Below are 19,287 nucleotides of genomic sequence, written 5' to 3' on the forward strand. Positions count from 1 at the left end.
TCAGCCAAGATTGTGCCATTGCACTCCAGCCTGGGCAACAAGGGCGAAAACTCCATCTCAAAAAAAAAAAAGAAAAAAAAGAAGAAGAAGAAGAATTCCAGTCACCCAGCTGGGCATGGTGGCTCACACCTGTAATCCTAGCACTTTGGGAGGCTGAGGCGGGTGGATCACTTGAGGTCAGGAGTTTCAGACCAGTGTGGCCAACATGGCAAAACCTTGTCTCTATTAAAAAAAAAATACAAAACTTAGCTGGGCATGGTGGCAGGAGCCTATAATCCCAGCTACTCAGGAGCCCGAGGCAAGAGAATCTCTTGAACCTCAGGGTCGGAGGCTGCAGTGAGCCAAGATTGCGCCACTGCACTCCAGCCTGGGTGGGCGGGGGTAAGAATTCCAGTCACTGAAGATAATTAGAATTCTTAGGATATGGTATTTGCTAAAACAGAAAATACACAAATAACACTTTCAACATATTCAGAAGTTAAAGCATTTTCTACTCTACCTCAAATTAACTTAAACATTCAGCCAGAATTACTAGAACACTCTGGTTAGTCTGAATTTTACAGTATATGCCGATATACAAACACACAAAATTCACAAACTTAGTCTTAAGTGTAACATTTCACACTTTAGATATTTAGAAACATTAATGTAATTTCAAATATAAAAGAGGTAAAAGGCTACATTAGCAGTTCAGTATACTACACACTTTAAATTATATAACATTATACACCTGAAATTGCTAGTCAAATGAAAACCAAAAGGATAACATTTTAAAGCGCAAGAATTATATTAGAAACTACTTACTATTTAACAGAAGGGATTTGTTTTTTGGATCTAGTCTCTATTTTCAAAATCATGCTACAGTCATGCATTGCTTAACAATGAAGGTAAGTTCTGAGAAATGCGTCATTAGACGATTTCATTGTTGTGGGAACATCAGGGAATGTACTTACACAAACATAGATGGTGTGGCCTGTTGCTCCTAGATTCCAACACCGTACGGCATACTGAATGCTATAGGCAACTACATAACACAATGGTAAGCATTTGTGTATCTAAACACATCTACACATAGAAAACATAATGCGCTGTACTATAACGTGCGCTACGTTATGACAGCCATGTCACTGGGCGACAGGCATTTTTCAGCTCCATTATACTCGTATGAGACCGCTGCTGTATGTGTGGGTCTGTCTTTGACCAAAACATCGTTATGCAGCACATGACTGTATGTTCTATTTTCCTGTGCTATATACTTCCAATGAAACGTAAAGTAACATCTCAATCATTTCAGTAAACATTTAAATAAGTCAGTCTCACTTACTGTGGATTCCAAATTGTCCATCGTCAATAATAATTTCGCTTTCTAGAATTTAAGGAAAATAGAAAATTTAGTTAAAACTCTTGATGCATACTCAATGAACGAGAGAAATTACCCACCTTAAAGATCATTTATAATATTAAATCTACAGCTTAAAAGCAGCCCAAGGTGAATAAGCATATTTATTGTAGCCCTCAATAAAGAATTCCCTTTAAAGGAGGCTAGCAAACGGTAATAGTTCTTATACACTTTGTTGATTATCCATTATGTTAAAAGGAAGAAAAAGAAAACTCTTCAGAAAGGTGCTCTAGAGGCACTGGGATTAACTTCTACACTAACCAATGTACAAGACTCACAGGTTGCTGGACCATGATAACTCCTTGATTTTCAAACCAAAGGTCTTGGCACAATTAAAATGCTTATTCTTATGTAGTGCATATTCTGAACTTGTCTCAAATGTAATTCTCCTCATATCCCAACTATTCGCTACTGCCAGTTAAAAGCTTTACTTTACAAACAGTGTGAACTTACCTGTATGTACAGAGCTGTGAGGAACTACCAAAAGAATAAATGCTAGCACATCTCCTTCTCCTAACAGAAATTTCAACTCAATGAGAAAAGCTGTAAAGCCCCACCCCTCTGAGTAAAATACAATTTATCTTCCTTGCCTACTTCCCTTCCCAGTTTACTTTAAACATTAGTCTGAAATACTTGCAAAATGGATGTGACAATTCCTAATAATGATTCTCTGGTAACGTTCACACAGCTTTTAAGTTCAAAAGTTATATTTCTCAAAGTATACATTCCTTTCTAAAAGACAAACAAAATCATCCCACTTCTCATAATAAAATATATTTAACTGCAAGATGCTTTAAAATACAATTTTTTTAAAACATTCAATACCTAGTAAGTTCCAACCTCAGTATGGGAATATTATAATTTTAAGTATACTGTCATAAAAATCCTAAATACAGTATCGAAAATGTATTAAAACATACAAAAAGAAAATCCAATAAAGAGGATGGAATGAGATACTGTTTAAATGAGACGTGTCCTTACTCCGGGGTAAAGCAGAAACTCCCACTGCTTTCTAATTTAAACCAGAAAACTAGCATCCAGTTATCTTTCAATTTTAACTTTACCTAGAAACTAAAAGATATGTTTCTCAGCACTGAGTCAATTTATAGATGAATACATGTGGGTAATTTAATGTATGTGAAATGAACTTCAAATTCTATTTTCAATATGGACAAGGAAATTCAAAAATACTTGTATGAAGAGAAATGCCATATTAAAGAATAAGAAAAGTGGATAATGTGTTTAAAAGAAAACAACTTTCAAAAAAAAGAAAACAACTTTCTGAGGAGCAATTCTAGCATAGCCAGCAGGGAATTTAAGAAATTCAAATTCATTCATACAAGTTTATTCAAGTATTTACCAGTTTCTTAAAAAAAAAAAAAAATTAAGAAGAAAAGAAAAAATAGAATAACTTACTCTATTAATATTCAAAGTTAAAAATTTAAGAATCTTTGTTTTGGATTAATTTTTTCTTCAAATGTTCTCTAAGCCTGAGCAAGTAAACAAATAGAGCCATGGATGCTCAGTCAAGAAGAATGCTATCTTATAAACTTTCTAACCATTCCAAATGAAAGTAAATATTTCATAAACTAATCTAACCCAAGAAAACAAAAATATCTAGATAAACATTTCTAATAAAGTTTATTTTAAAAGGCAATTAAAAACTGTTCAGTTTTGAAAGATCCATGAAATGCTCAGTGAAATTTGTAGCACTGACAATGCATTGACCTTAAACTTTAGAATAAAAATTTATTAAATCCCACTAAGCCATTGTGCAGCATATTAGTAACTTTATGCATATGCCTCAAACAGATGCAGTTAATGCCCATACCTAAAGGGGTTATTGATCGTGGTTGTAGATGAGTCTCCCACTTGTGAACTATCACTTGACATGGACCACCGATAGTCTGCAATTTAAAAGTTAAACGTCTGCAATAATTTCTTATATCTTATTTTCTACCCATGACTCCATTAGATGTTTGTGGCCTAAATCTTATACTAAATATGAGACCAAAAGATTCATCTTATTATCAATATTATATGCCAAAAGTCAGGAATGTACCAGATCACAAAACACGATGAAATGCTGGAAGAAAATTAGAGGCAGTAAACAAAGAAAAATGAAATGAACTGGCACACAGAACTGTCTCAAACCCATTTCTACATCTGCCTACAATATTCAATTGTTTCAAAGAAATTTTCATTTTTAACTGACATTAATTCTTAAGATAAATATCAAATATACTTTCTTTGGTATGTCAGACATCAATGAGGTATTGCTAGGTAAGTATGTACCTCCTGCTCTATGCATTTAGAAAAAGCCTACGATAGTAAAAATAGTAGGAACAAGTACTGCAAGAGCAACTATCACAGGCTACTCAAGGAACTAACAAGCCTAATAAAGTTCTTTATTACATTTATTTAAGAATACTAAGTGAAAAACAGGAAGATTTCTCATATCATAGGAACCAGTGTTTCTAAAGAACACAGGAAATTCTAGAAGGGACACGTGGCCAGGTAAACTTGAAGAGCAAGTGTGATAAAAGAGGAACTAACATCCAGTTCCATTCTTATGCCTTAGTCTAAAATCTCATACAGTGTGACAATTCCTCATACTGTTTTCCATTATCAAGTTCCCCTACTAAAGAAGAACATAAAGTTATATGTTGATAACACATGCAATAGTGAATAACCATGCAAGGTTCCCTGAGTATACCTAAAAGACTAAAATTTAAGTGTTCTAATTTTCCTTTTATTTTTAAAAAGAAACTCACTAGTTGTAATTACATGCTGAAATAAAACTCTAAAATACAGATTTTGGAAGCACATTTTCAAACTATAATCTTACAAGGTATTTTATTCGTTATATGTTCTATGAAGAAATTTAATTAAATACAGAGAAGGAAAAAGAAAATACAAAACTCACCCATATCATACCATTTAGGGATAATCACCATCAACATTTTCACATATAATCTTTGAGCCTTTTCCTAGGCATTATATTACACAGACTTTTTTTTTTTTTTTTTTTTTTGAGACAGAGTCTTGCTCTGTTGCCCAGGCTGGTGTGCAATGGCATGATCTTGGCTCACTGGAACCTTGCCTTCTGAGTTCAAGCGATTCTCCTGCCTCGGCCTCCTGAGTAGCTGGGATTAAAGGCACGTGCCACCACACCCAGCTAATTTTGGTATTTTTAGTAGAGACAGGGCTTCACCATGTTGGCCAGGCTGGCCTGGAACTCCTAACCTCATGATCCGCCCACCTCAGCCTCCCAATGTGCTGGGATTACAGGTGTGAGCCACTGTGCCCAGCCTATATATACTCTTAAAAAGCCTAGACATAAAAGCTTCTCTATTATCTTTAGAAGGCATTAATAATGGACTAAAATATTCTCCTATACTTTCCACAGGATTTTAATATTGATTAAATTTGATAATATGCCAAACAATAACAAATATATAACAAATTAGGCAAATTATTAAGTATTAAATGCAAGAAATAGTCCTGTCACTTAAAATAACCAGGCTAAATTCTTTTCTGAAATCCTCAAACTTCTGAAGTTTAAAAACTAAAATAGTACTATGTATTTCTTCAAATCATTAATTCTGGGATACTAAATAAAATTATCTTTTCCTCTAGCTAAATACTTCCCTGCTATAACAGTTCACCTTAATTGGTAGACTGCGTAGATTTTTAAAAAATGTAATGTGAAATTGCTCTTTTAAAAATATGGTGACTTTCATATCCATTATACTAAAATCAATTTAATTCTAGATGATGTTTACTATAACATTTTTCCTGAAACATTTTTTAAATGTGTTTTTTAGACATCAAACTTTCTAAACCTCAAAAGTTGCAAATATAGGCCAGGCGTGGTGGCTCATGCCTGTAATCCCAGCACTTTGGGAGGCCGAGGCAGGCAGATCACTTGAGGTCAGGAGTTCGAGACCAGCCTGGCCAACATGGTGAAACCCCATCTCTACTAAAAATATAAAAATTAGCCGGGCATGGTGGCACATGCCTGTAATCCTAGGTACTTGGGCGGCCAAGGCAGGAAAATCCCATGAATCTGGGAGGCGGAGGCTGCAGTGAGCTGAGATCGCGCCACTGCACTCCAGCCTGGGCGATAGAGCGAGACTGTGTCTCAAAAAAGAAAAAGAGAAAGAAAAAGAAAAGGGTGCTATGAATATAATATTAAATGTCAAAAAGAGATACAGTTGGCATAGCAGAGAGTTTGCTTTAATTCAGATGTCAGGGGAACTTTATAGACTGTTGACAGCAGTATCTTTAATCAGGTAAGAACAGTCCTTTGGATTAAATTTGATAGGGAACATATTTTAGTAGCAATTTTAACAACTCCACTCTCATCTACCCACTACCCGACTGCATAAAACTACCTAGACTTGAATAGAATACCATATTTGAAGAACAGTCCAAAGGGCCAGGTAAACAGATGACAGAATTATGTCTATCATCATTCAGACTACAAACACACATTGGTTGGTAAACTGTTACAATATAGAAAAAAAAGAACCTAGTTTTAAAATACACTGAATTTCCAAAGTTGTTAAACCTACTTTATTAAACTTTAGAAGGCAATCTTAAATTTTCAGCTTTACTTCCTTAAAAAAAATTAACAGGCCGGGCGTGGTGGCTCATTCCTCTAATCCTAGCACTTTGGGAGGTCAAAGCGGGTGGCTCACCTGAGGTCTGGAGTTAAAGAACAGCCTGACCAATATGGAGAAACCCTGTCTCTACTAAAAATACAAAAATTAGCTGGGCAGTGATGCCTGTAATCCCAGCTACTCGGAGGGCTAAGGCAGGAGACTCACTTGAACCCAGGAGGTGGTTTGCAATGAGCCGAGATCGCACCACTGTACTCCGGCCTGGGCAACAAAAGTAAAACTCCACTTCAAAAAAATAAATAAATAAAAACTAACAACTGAGCATGGGGAAATTCAGAATCTCAGCGATAACTCCAAAACATGCAATCCTTTTATTTATTTATTTTTTAATCCTGGTCTCATTGTACATGCAATACTTTCTAATATATTATCTGTAATAACTTATTCTTCAAGATCTACGACAAGAAAACAGTTCTGAAAGAAAACATTCTGACAAAGTCTGCCAAAATTTTAAGCTTTTTGGAGTAACATGGGAGAGAGATCTTTGGAGAAAAAAGTAATGATGTCAATCTAAGACAATATTCCATTAACAGTACTGGCAGAGTTATTCCACAATTTAGTATACATAATGTCAGACGACTGCAGAAATGTTTCCAAACATGCATATTAACAAAAATATTTTTAAAAATTTCTTCCCACAAGAATAAGTCTTCATGATTGTTTTCTTAAACAGTTACTGACATCACTCAGTTATACCAAGCACTGAGAGAAATAAATAAGACTATCCAATATGTAGATTGGAAGTTTGTTTTTTAACAAATCACCAAGCAAAATTATTAGCTAGCCATGTAATATCACTGCTTGCATATATCACAAATTTTTAAAACTTTTACTGATTGTTATCCTTCCACAATTTTGAAAACAAACTGAATGTAAAGGGGGGGGTCTGAGGAATCAAGGCTGCGTGTGGTGGCTCCTGCCTTTAGTAATCCCAGCACTCCGGGAGGCTGAAGCAGGTGGATCACCTGAGGTCAGGAGTTCGAGACCAGCCTGGCTAACATGGCGAAACCCTGTCTCTACTAAAACAATACAAAAATTAGCCAGGCATGGTGGTTGCATGCCTGTAATCCCAGCTACAGATTGGGAGGCTGAGCCTCCCAAGATTGATTCTTCCAGAGGCTGAGCCAGAAGAATCACTTGAACCCAGAAGGCGGAGGTTGCAGTGAGCCGAGATTGCGCCATTGCACTTCGGCCTGGGCGACACAGCAAGAGTCCATCTCAAAAAAAAAAAGAAAAAAAAAATTCTCTATTTTTAGTACAACCAGTAAAAGAAATAGTCATCTAGGCATGAGTAAAGCAAAGGAAGCTAGGCCAACAGACTCTCTGAGAATGTTCAAATCTCAAGTTAACAGCTGACAGTATTTACCATTCAGAAGAATTTCAGATACTAATAAACTATTGTACAAAATGACAAACTAGACTGTTCTGAAAATAAACAATTATCTATCGCAGGTGACTGATTATCTTGTTAAAGGACTTAAAACTCAAGGGAGATAGAGGTCAAAATAAGACAGTTTGTAATGAATCTAAGTGAATGTTAGCAACTATGAAAGTCAGAAACATAGATACGTGCTGAAAAAGAAAGATGTATTTCTACAAAAATGAAGGAAAAATTTCAAAGGATATAATGATAAACTGGCTAACATTTCACTATGAGGAAACATCCCTAATTCTACCCACAAGCAAAGAGGGGTTGACACGGAAAAAAAAAATGTTGAAATTACATGTTAATTCAAAAAGTATCTTTGGTGAAGATGTGACATCAGGACTATCTGCAGATTCATACCAATGTTTTCATTCCAGGAATACTCACTACTTTTGTGTGCTATGTTCAAATAAGATAGTATTTTGTTTTGTCATCTGCGAAATTATTTTAAAATGTAACATATTAACACCTTATCCTAATTCACAAAGAGAATATGTAGCTGTGAAAAAGTGAGAAAAAGGATTTCAGGACTCTTCTAAACTAAAAGGAATATGCCAGAAAAAGCAATGCATGGGAGAAAAATATGAATGATAAAATTTCATTTACTCAATAAAATTTTGCAATGAAAGGATCTAAAAATCTATTGTTCAAACCTTTAGTTTTATAGATGAGGAGGCTAAAGCCTAAAGGTCAACTGGCTTGTCCATAATCGCAAAACTTTTAGCTTTAGTTCCAAAACTGCCTGGGTAGATTACCTCCTAAAACTTTCGACCCAGTAACATTAACCTTTCTCCCATTTCAGCTTTTTAATGCTTTCGTTATTTATTTTCCTATCATTTTTTATATTCGTAACATTATGTATTCCAATAATTTACATCATTTCACAATTTAAACTGCCTTGCACATTACTTCTATTATTTGACAATGTACAACTAGACAAAGTTTCATAATACTTCTATTAAAAATGCTTTATTTAAAAAGCGCCACCGACTTTTTTAAAGTGTCACATTAAGCTGGCATGTGGAGAAAAAAACTGTAGCCATATGCATGGGATTTTATGTAGCTATTTACTCGATTCCATGAAAAACATACTTACCGTGGCAGCCCCTGCATCACACGGTACATGTGTACACGATACAGAGCACCTACTTAAAGAAACACACTCACCAACACATACTGTAAACTTTTGCAAGTATTACAAGGGGAAAAACTTGTTTTTACTGTTAAGCAGACTTCTTGCCAATTTTTTCAAAAGGTATTTTGGACTGATCTGCTGCTTTTGGTTACATTTTCAATGAAGAGGATAAATACTTAGGTTGGCTTAATTTGACCTGTGTTGACAATAGTCTTACTTTAGAAAACTATGCCCAAATAACTCATTATCATCTTTCTCGTCCATACTCCCCTTTCTAAGTAAAATTTAGTTGCTTTCACATATTACAAAGCTAAATTTCATACACCAGGATCCTCAGGTAAGCCTGCTGTGTCTATGACCTACGTATTTACACATAATTGCTTAAGTTATACTAAAGAACTTTACCATGATGCATAACCCCATGCCAAATCAATGAGATGCCCTTTTCTTAAGTTAAAGTGAAACCATTGTCAAGAAAAGCCAACACAATGATCAACCACAATGTAATTTAAGTTCAATTACTGGGTATTCACAAAATATTCTTGGAATAAGAAACGTAATAGGTGCAAAAGACAGCTAAAGTGGGTTTGTCATTTTTTTCTCTTTTCTTTGTATAATGGTGGCTAAGAGAACGAGGTAACAGTGGCTGCTTGCATTTTTCACATGTAACAAAAACACTTAATGACTCCCAAAGGAAATACATTTTTTAACAAGATCTAATCCATGATTTGTTTCCTAGACCCCTGCCTAAACCCTTGTTCATATGCAGCCCAAGGGTGTCAAAGGTAAAAATCTGAAGGAAAAGAATCCTTTCAGCAAATAAGTATCTTTAGAATAAATGGAAAAGGATTAACTTTTTTTTCTTTTCTGAATATGAAAGCAATCCCAAAATAATGAATTGTGAACAGGCAGGTTTAGAATAGATAATCCCAAAGGCCTCCAGAAAAGATAGGGGTCTATCAATAACATCTTTGAAAAAATCTAAAAAGAATCAATTAAATTTTGATCAGAGTTAATACAGCCACTAAGAGATGGCTGCTGTGAAATAATTTTTTTAATTACTCACTTAAAACAGGCTATATACTTCTCTAAATGTATTTACACCACACAAGGATTAAAAAACAAAACCAAAAGTAAAACCTCTGCAAGTGGTCCCTAACTAGTTTACAAAAGTTACTGAAAATGTACACTTATAGAGAACACATTAAAACCAATTTCATAAGAATATTGCAGAACATACTTACTACGTCTTTTTAAAATTCCATGGCAGACATCATCTGCCTCTGAAGTGGCTACTTCCTTGGTTTTGGTAAATTTTATTAATCAAGAGTTCTATTCCTTATTTGACCAAAGCAAATGCATTTTAATTTGAACGTTTTCAAACTTAAGTGAGTTGCTTTTGAAGGAAGTGCTAAAGAAATTGGAAACTAGATAAAGCAAACATACCTTTGGTTCTAAAAAGTACCCTTTGAAGTAGCGATACTGAACTGATACTCCTCTACTGAGTACAATGGTTGCTTTCCATAACATGCTGTGAAGAAAGAAAATTAAAAGCAGCAGCATCAATATCAAACTACAGTGCATAAAGACTTCTTAATTCACAAAAACCTTCAAATAAAACATGTGACCAATATCATTCATTTATTCCTACACAAAATTTTACAGGCCTACTCTGTAGCAGGCAATGGGAACACAGGAGTATATATTGCAGAAACAGCCTCATCTTCAAAGAGCTTCCTTTGCTGTGTGGGTAGATAGAAAAATAACCAAAAAAGATAGATACAAGGAAGTTTTGGAGGAGGCTTTTAAAAGGAAGGAAGGTTTTAATGAGGAAGCGCTGTCTGAGCTGCGATCTACATGATGAGAAGGAACCAGCCATATAAAGAGCCAGGATAAGTTTCCAAACAGAAAATTCAAGTCATACAAAAGTGGAAGCCACAGTCAGAATCTTCTCTGACTTCCCATTTAGTGAGGGATGTTACATGGCTGATAAGAGACTTTGGGTCACAGATTTTGTGTTACAAATGAGAGATAAACATGAATTACACTCCTGTTCTTGACTATCCCTTATTCTAAACTGTTCTACCCAGGCTCTGGCTATTCCTTAGACAAGCAGTCAGAACCTGTACCTTGTTTCAGGCCAATGTCTTTCTCTGAACTAGGTTATTCTAACAGAAACTAAAGATTTGACTCAACAGCTGCCTTAAGGTCAAGAATTCACTACAATTCATTACTGTAACTCATTTTTAGCTTCAAATAATAAACCAGAGGTATCCAAAGCATGGTCCCAGATCATCATTAGCAGCTGGGAGCGTCTTAGAAATGCAAATTCTCAGGCCCCACTCAGACCTACTAAATTAGGAACTCTGGGGGTGGGGGCCCAGTAATCTGTATTTTAACAAGCCTCCAGGTAACTTTATTTTTTTTATTTTTTTTTTTTGAGATGGAGTCTCGCTCTGTCTCCGAGACTGGAGTGCAGTGGCGCGATCTCGGTTCACTGCAAGCTCCGCCTCCCGGGTTCATGCTGTTCTCCTGCCTCAGCCTCCCCAGTAGCTGGGACTACGGGCACCCGCCACTATGCCTGGCTAATTTTGTTTTTGTATTTTTAGTAGAGATGGGGTTTCACTGCATTAGCCAGGATGGTTTCAATCTCCTGACCTCATGATCTGCCCGCCTCAGCCTCCCAAAGTGCTGGGATTACAGGCGTGAGCCACCATGCCTGGCCACCTCCAGGTAACTTTTATGAACACTTTGAGAATCCCTGTCATAGACCATTAACCAAACCTTAATTCAGTATGAGTAGTTTAACCCTACCTGGTTCTGCTAAGACAGGTTTTAGGGCATTGTCCTCACTCTGATACAATCTTAGCTCCTAAATTAAATACAGATATAGCTCACTGTATTTGCACTTTATTATACTTCACAGATACTGTGTTTTTTACAAATTGAAGGTTTGTGGCAAACCTGAGTCCAGCAAGTCTATCAGTGCCATTTTCCCAACAACATGTGCTTACTTCGTGTCTATGTTACAGTTTGGCAAATCTCATGTTTCAAACTTTTTTGTTATTATTATATCTGTTACGGTGATTACATGCTACAGAAAAATCTTTCAATGAAAGGAACAGTTAATCAATGTGGTAAACCTCATTTTTTTTTTTTTTTTTTTTTTGAGATGGAGTCTCGTTCTGTCACCCAGGCTGGGGTGCAGTGCCATAATCTCGGCTCACTGCAAGCTCCAGCTCCCGGGTTCACGCCATTCTCCTGCCTCAGCCTCCTGAGTAGTTGGGACTACAGGCGCCCGCCACCATGCCCGGCTAATTTTTTGTATTTTTAGTAGAGACAGGGTTTCACCATGTTAGCCAGGATGGTCTCGATCTCCTGACCTCATGATGCGCCCGCCTGGGCCTCCCAAAGTGCTGGGATTACAGGCGTGAGCCACCGCGCCCGGCCCATTGTCTTATTTTAAGAAATTGACACTGTCCTTCAACCTTCAGCAACCACGACTCTGATCAGTTAGCAGCCATCAACATCGAGACAAAACTCTCCACCAGCAAAAAGATTGCAATTCACTAAAGGCTCAAATATTGTATCATTTTTTAGCAATAAAGTATTTTTTAATTAAGGTATGTACATTTTTAAAAATCACTGCTTTAAAGAAACCAACATGGCACATGTATACATATGTAACAAACCTGCACATCGTGCACATGTACCCTAGAACTTAAAGTATAATAAATAAATAAATAAATAAATAAATAAATAAATAAATATCACTGCTTTAAAGCAAGAATAGCAAATGCTGCCAGGCATGGTGGCTCACAACTGTAACCCAGCACTTTAGGAGGCTGAGGTGGGCGGATCACAAGGTCGGGAGTTCAAGACCAGCCTGACCAACATGATGAAACCACATCCCTACTAAAAATACAAAAATTAGCCGGGTGTGGTGGCATGCGCCTATAATCCCAGCTACTCAGGAGGCTGAGGCAGGAGAATCGCTTGAACCTGTGAGGCCGAGGTTGCAGTGAGCCCAGATCACACCACTGCACTCCAGCCTGGGCGACAGAGTGAGACTCCATCTCAAAACAAAAACAAAAAAAGAATAGCAAATGCTTGGCACATGTTCCCTAATTTTCCCCAACAAGCCTCAGAATTCTTTTCAACAGAGGTTTCCAAGCAGACTCTTCCAATTCAGAATAGAAAGTTGCCATTTCTGCTACCCCAAAAGGAAAAAAAAAAGGGGGGGGGGGCAAATTCCCAGTACTACCTCATCTATAAAACAGTTGGAGCATGTGAAACTAGCCCCAGATGTGCAGAGTAGAATTAGTAATAAGCTTTGAAAACTGTGCTGCAGCCACTCTCTCAGCCATTATTTCTCAATCTCCAGGATCTAGGTATGTGTATTTTTTTTCAAGTCCTCCCAAGTGATTCTAATGTGATCCCCGGTAAAGAACCACTAAATGAAAATAAGAGATAAAGAAGGCAAAGCAGCGAGTCTTTTTACTCCACTTGTCTAAGCAAACGTGGCAAATTTAAGAATGAACCAGAACCCAGGCTTACACCCAGAACGTTGGGAGGCCAAGGCAGGAGGGAAGCTTGAGCCCAGGAGTTCAGGAACAGCCTGGGTCTCAACATAGTGAAACCTCATCTCTATAAAAAAAAATTTAATTAGCTGGGCATGATGGTGTGCATCTAGCTACTCGAGAGGCTGAGGCAGGAAGATCACTGGAGCCCAGGAGTTTGAGGTTAGAGTGAACTGAAATCACGCCACTGCACTCCAGCCTGTGTGACAGAGTGAGACCCTGTCTAAAAAAATTTTTAAAAGGCTGGGCACAGTGGCTCAAGCCTGTAATCCCAGCACTTTGGGAGGCTGAGGTGGGTAGATAACGAGGTCAGGAGATCGAGACCATCCTGGCTAACACGGTGAAACCCCGTCTCTATTAAAAAAATACAAAAAAAATTAGCCGGGCATGGTGGCGGGCGCCTGTAGTCCCAGCCACTCGGGAGGCTGAGGCAGGAGAATGGCATGAACCCGGGAGCGGAGCTTGCAGTGAGCCAAGATCGCGCCACTGTACTCCAGCCTGGGCGACAGAGCAAGACTCTGTCTCAAAAACAACAACAACAACAACAACAACAAAAAAAAAAATTCAAAGAAAGAATCAGCACTGTTTGGTGAAGACAAAATTATCTGATGAAATTAAATCAAAACCAGGAAAGACGGATAGTCATGTAGTAGTTTAGTGCAACTGCCTAATTCTGAATTGCCCTTATATCCTTTCCCAAAATACCATAAAATCTACAAGGAGGGCAAATGAAACCACAAGTGACCCACATCTTCAGCAGTATTAGGAAATGATACCATGACCTTCAAGTTATCTCTAAGTAGAAAAGAATTCCAGGAAAGCTCTAGCTGCTATGAGCCTGTGGGTAGGGAGAGCTGGTAAGAGAAAGCTTAAGATGCTCCCTGAAAGAGAGGGGCACAGCAGACTTAGATGTAGAGTATATTAAAATTCCAAAGAAACACAATTCTAAAACTCATGAATATTGTCTAAAGGCACATGGATTCCTGTGTCATCTACTCCCTTCTCCCTGTAAAACACTGTTTATCTGCCACCTGTGAATCAGCTCTATTTCACTGTACATGCACAACATATGAACAACTGGTCCTCTTAAAGTTGTTAAGTGTCTTATCCTGTTCATAACTTTTTGACCAAGTTGGCTGAAACTGACTTAGGACAGGCAAGGGTGTGTTTTAGAGACAAGTTCAGAAAGATAAGAGGTTTCACTTCAGACCAGAGTGGCTGATCAGAAAATCAAACAAAAAACAGCCACTTGAAGGAAATACTAGTCCTTGAAAGACTAGTAAAGAATATATACTACTGAAATAATACAATTTACCAATAGAACTCTTATAAGAAGAGCTGAGAATTGGCTGAGAAAATGTGTGATACTAGTGACAAACTAGAAAAAAGGGAGTTCTGTGTTTTTTAATTTTCTTTCCCTTAGCTTCCATTACTGTTGTTTTACCTTCCTTTGTTATTTTCCTCTGCTTTACCACCAGTGCTCCTCAAACTATTTGCTGTCAATGACCAGCAGTTTTTGTTTCCTTTACTCAACCTGTTTGGTGACCAATATTCTCATCTACATACCCAGTTCAATGAGATGTGCCCACAGTGACATGCATGGAGTCAAACTGCTATACCCATTTCTAAATGCTTGCTCTCAATTTTTGTATTTCTCACATCATGGATTGACTTTTTTTAAAGTCTTTTGGACTGCTACTGGTGCACAGGCCACATTTTAAGTCATGCTGCTCTACAGGAAAATAGAGCCTTAGCAATCACCTAATCTGGCACTGGATATACTTGTACGCTATTTAGGAAAACCTATAACACTTCCAACTATCCACAGTGGGGTAAGTGCCACCTCTGCTGACATCCACTCATTTATGCTAACGCCTTTACTGTGTAGATGAGGTAACTGAGGCCTACAGACATCAGTTGCCTGAGCTCACACTTAACTGCAGAAGAGTGGCTGACACCTAGATTTACCTTTCTCCATCCGCTGGGCCCATACTAAGTTTACTGATGGATTCAATGCCACTAGTGAATACATTTCTTTATTTTAGCTAAGATATCTAAGTATGTGTTCCACTCTCAGCTCCTTTTAACACTAATACTTCAAGGAAATACTTTTATAAGCAAATACAAAAATTAGATCTCTTATCAAGAATATGTACTGACAATTAAAAAAATAAATCAGAAAAAATGAAAAAAAAGAAAAGAATATATATTGACAAGACAAATGATAATGCCTTAAAATGTTTCTTTAAATAAGAAAGCAAGGTGGGAGGATCTCAGGTCCAGGAATTTCAGATCAGCCTGGGCAACACAGCCAGACACCACCTTTGCGCCAAAAAAAAAAAAAAACCCCAAAAAACAAACAAAAAATGCCATCTCCACACCAAAAATAAAACACACAAAAAAACCCACAATTAACTAGGCATGTTAATTGTGCCTATAGTCACAGCTACTCAGGAGGCTGAGGTGCAAGGATGGCTTCAGCCCAAGAGTTCAAGGCTGCACTGAACTAGGATCACACCACCCTACTCCAGCCTGGGTGACAGAGCGAGACCCTGTCTAACTAATTATGGTGGTAAGTACCTAAAGAACCAGTCAAGAAGTAAAAGTGTATTCAATTATCCTGAGTTGTAAAAATAAAAAATAAATTACAAAAAAAAGAAATGAAAGTGGTTGAGAGGCGGGGATTACCGGTAAGAAAGGAACCTGTTTTTACCACACACATTTTGTAAAATTATTTCACTCATAAAACTATGCAACGTGATAACGATGATAAAAATTAAAACTAAAAGAAAAAATACCAAGATATCTTAAAAGCCCCTAAAATTCTAAGGTTAATGTCACAGTTATTCTGTAACCTCACATTTCCATACTCACCTTTCACCTGTGTCATTCTCTGGAAGAAGAGCCACAGCATTTTGAGGATTCCAGTTTCCCAAAGCATCACAGCTTCCACATATTGCAAAAACTTCTCCTAAAGAAACAGAACAATCAGTCACAGAGAAACAGAACAATCAGTCATAGTGGGACAAGTAGGGAAGTTTGCATTAGTTCAACCAGATGTGCTGCCTCCTTTAGCAGAGATGAAGGAGCCTCACTAGATATAGGTTTGGGCCCAGGTACCTACCACTCACTAACACCTGCCTATTAACTCGACTCACCCTTCTAGAACCAAAGCCAGAGAAAAGGCGGAAGGCATACGGATGTTTTCTTCATCTGTTCAACTACTCATTGAGCCAGTAACAAGCATCCAAGAATACACATGGGATAAAACCACAGTCTCTGCTTTCAAGACAGCTTCCAATTTTAACAGGCAAACACTATATGTCTATCAGTACTCTAAAGGGTCATTAATATTTTCTAGAAAGTCAAACAGTAGCTATTAATAAGTTTCACATCAAGAACATTATCAAGGCCAGGCATGGTGGCTCACACCTGTAATCCCAGCACTCTGGGAGGCTGAGGTGGGCGTGTGGGGGCAGGTGTCTGTAATCCCAGCTACTCGGGAGGCTGAGGCAGGAGAATTCACTTGAACCCAGGAGGCAGAGGTTGCAGTGAGCCGAGATCGCACCACTACACTCCACCCTGGGCAACAGAGCAAGACTCCATCTCAAAAACAACAAAAACAAAACTTCAATGAGAGAGCAGAAATGTAATTAAAAACCCATCAAAACAAAGACTTACATAGTTGGAAAATCTAGTACTTCTTTTTTGGTTTTTGGAGATGGAGTTTTGCTCTGTTGCCCGGGCTGGAGTGCAGTGGCATGATCTGGGCTCACTGCAACCTCCACTTCCCAGGTCCAAGCAATTCTCCTGCCTCAGCCTCCCTAGTAGCTGGGATTACAGGTACACACCATCACGACTGTGTAATTTTTGTATTTTTAATAAAGATGGGATCACCATGTTAGCTAGGTTGGTCTTGAACTCCTGACCTCAGGTGATCTGCCTGCCTTGGCCTTCCAAAGTGCTGGGATTACAGGCATGAGCCACCCCACCTGGCCAAAATATAGTACTTCTTCTTTTTTTTTTTTTTTTTTTTTTTTTTGAGACGGAGTCTCGCTCTGTAGCCCAGGCTGGAGTGCAGTGGCCGGATCTCAGCTCACTGCAAGCTCCGCCTCCCGGGTTTACGCCATTCTCCGGCCTCAGCCTCCTGAGTAGCTGGGACTACAGGCACCCGCCACCTCGCCCGGCTAGTTTTTTTTTTTTGTATTTCTTAGTAGAGACGGGGTTTCACCGTGTTAGCCAGGATGGTCTCGATCTCCTGACCTCGTGATCCGCCCGTCTCGGCCTCCCAAAGTGCTGGGATTACAGGCTTGAGCCACCGCGCCTGGCCGATCTAGTACTTCTTAACTAAAGTAATGACTATCATTTCTTTTGAACACTTATCAATAGACTTTAAAAGCCAACATATAGCTACCACCTCTTCTTGCTAAATTTTATATATTTAGCAGAACACACTTGGATAAAAGTACGTAGAAGTCTCTGACTTAAATATCAACACATTCTGAATACAATTAAAATTCATAAAGAAAAAGATAATGAACTGAGTCCAACTGCCAATTTGGCTCAAGACAGACTCCTCCACATTCTGAGAACAGCTGGGATTCCAAGCTTGAGCACCGCTCTAGTAAGACTAGAATTGTACTCAGCTTTAGCCACCTGCATGAGCATTTTGTTAGCTTGGACTGCCTAAAACTTAACTAAAATTCCAAGTGTGACAGTCATTCAGATTTCAGGGCTCTAAATACATGTGGGCCAGGCACAGTGGCCCATGCCTGTAATCCCAGCACTTTGGGAGGCCAAAGCAGGGAGATCACTTAAAGCCAGAAGTTCGAGAACAGCCTGGCCAACATAGCAAAACCCTGTCTCTACTAAAAATACAAAAACGCCAGGTGTGATTTGCTGATGCCTATAATGCCAGCACTTTGGGAGGCTAAGGTGGGCAGGTCACTTTAGGTCAGGAGTTCAAGATCAGCCTGGCCAACATGGTGAAACCTTGTCTCTACTGAAAATAAAAAATTAGCCGGGTACAGGCCGGGTGCGGTGGCTCACGCCTATAATCCCAGCACTTCGGGAGGCCAAAGCTGGCGGATCACTTTAGGTCAGGAGTTCAAGACCAGCCTGGCCAACATGGTAAAACCTTGTCTCTACTGAAAATAAAAAATTAGCAGGCACAGGCCGGGTGTGGTGGCTCATGCCTATAATCCCAGCACTTTGGGAGGCCAAAGTTGGCGGATCACTAGGTCAGGAGTTCAAGACCAGCCTGGCCAACATGGTGAAAAGCCCTATCTCTACTAAAAATACAAAAATTAGCTGGGTGTGGTGGCAGGCACCTGTAATCCCAGCTACTCGCGAGGCTAAGGCAGAAGAATTGCTTGAACCCGGGAGGCCGAGGCTGCAGTGAGCTGAGATCGTGCCACTGCACTCCAGCCTGGGCAACAGAGCAAGACTCTGTCTAAAAAAAAAAAATTAGCTGGGTGTAGTGGTGGGTGCCTGTAATCGCAGCTACTCAGGAGTCTGAAGCAGGAGAATTGCTTGAACCTGGCAGGCCGAGGTTGCAGTGAGCCGAGATCACGTCACTGCACTCCAGCCTGGGCAACAAAGTGAGACTCTATCTCAAAAAAAAAAAAAGGCTGGGCACAGTGGCTCCCACCTGTAATCCAGCACTTTGGGAGGCCCAGGCGGGTGGATCACGAGGTCAGGAGTCCCAGACCAGCCTGGACAAGACAGTGAAACCCTGTCTCTACTAAAAATACAAAAATTAGCCAGGCGCCATGATAGGCACCTGTAATCCCAGCTACTCAGGAGGCTGAGGCAGGAGAATTGCTTAAACACAGGAGGCGGAGATTGCAGTGAGCTGAGATCGTGCCACTGCACTCTAGGCTGGGCGCAGAGCAAAACTCCGTCTCAAAAAAAAAAAAAGTCACGTTTTCAACAGAGTTTACAATCTGTCACTCAAATAATTCTAGAAAATATCCAAGAGGTGCTATAAAATAGGGCCAGAACCTAGTGGAATCAGGAGGCTGGCCCTAACCTAGTGGAATCTGGAGGCTAGCAGTGGGGAC

At 38.8% G+C, this 19,287-nt stretch overlaps 1 protein-coding gene across 2 annotated transcripts in view; it reads right to left on the bottom strand.

Annotated features, from left to right (window-relative positions):
- Positions 1 to 19,287, bottom strand: part of LOC105481647 (glycerophosphocholine phosphodiesterase 1) — a 63,899-nt gene that overhangs the window by 37,711 nt on the left and 6,901 nt on the right. For both annotated transcript variants that reach the window (XM_071079639.1, XM_071079638.1), the window contains 4 exons: positions 16,100 to 16,196; positions 10,092 to 10,176; positions 3,231 to 3,306; positions 1,325 to 1,366 (listed from right to left, as the gene is read on the bottom strand). In XM_071079639.1, the coding sequence (XP_070935740.1) occupies positions 1,325 to 1,366; positions 3,231 to 3,306; positions 10,092 to 10,175 (202 nt within the window). In that variant the 5' untranslated portion in view covers position 10,176; positions 16,100 to 16,196. The remainder of the gene's footprint in view (positions 1 to 1,324; positions 1,367 to 3,230; positions 3,307 to 10,091; positions 10,177 to 16,099; positions 16,197 to 19,287) is intronic.

The sequence above is a fragment of the Macaca nemestrina genome, chromosome 15, assembly GCF_043159975.1.
Source record: "Macaca nemestrina isolate mMacNem1 chromosome 15, mMacNem.hap1, whole genome shotgun sequence".
In the NCBI taxonomy this organism is placed as follows: Eukaryota; Metazoa; Chordata; class Mammalia; order Primates; family Cercopithecidae; genus Macaca; species Macaca nemestrina.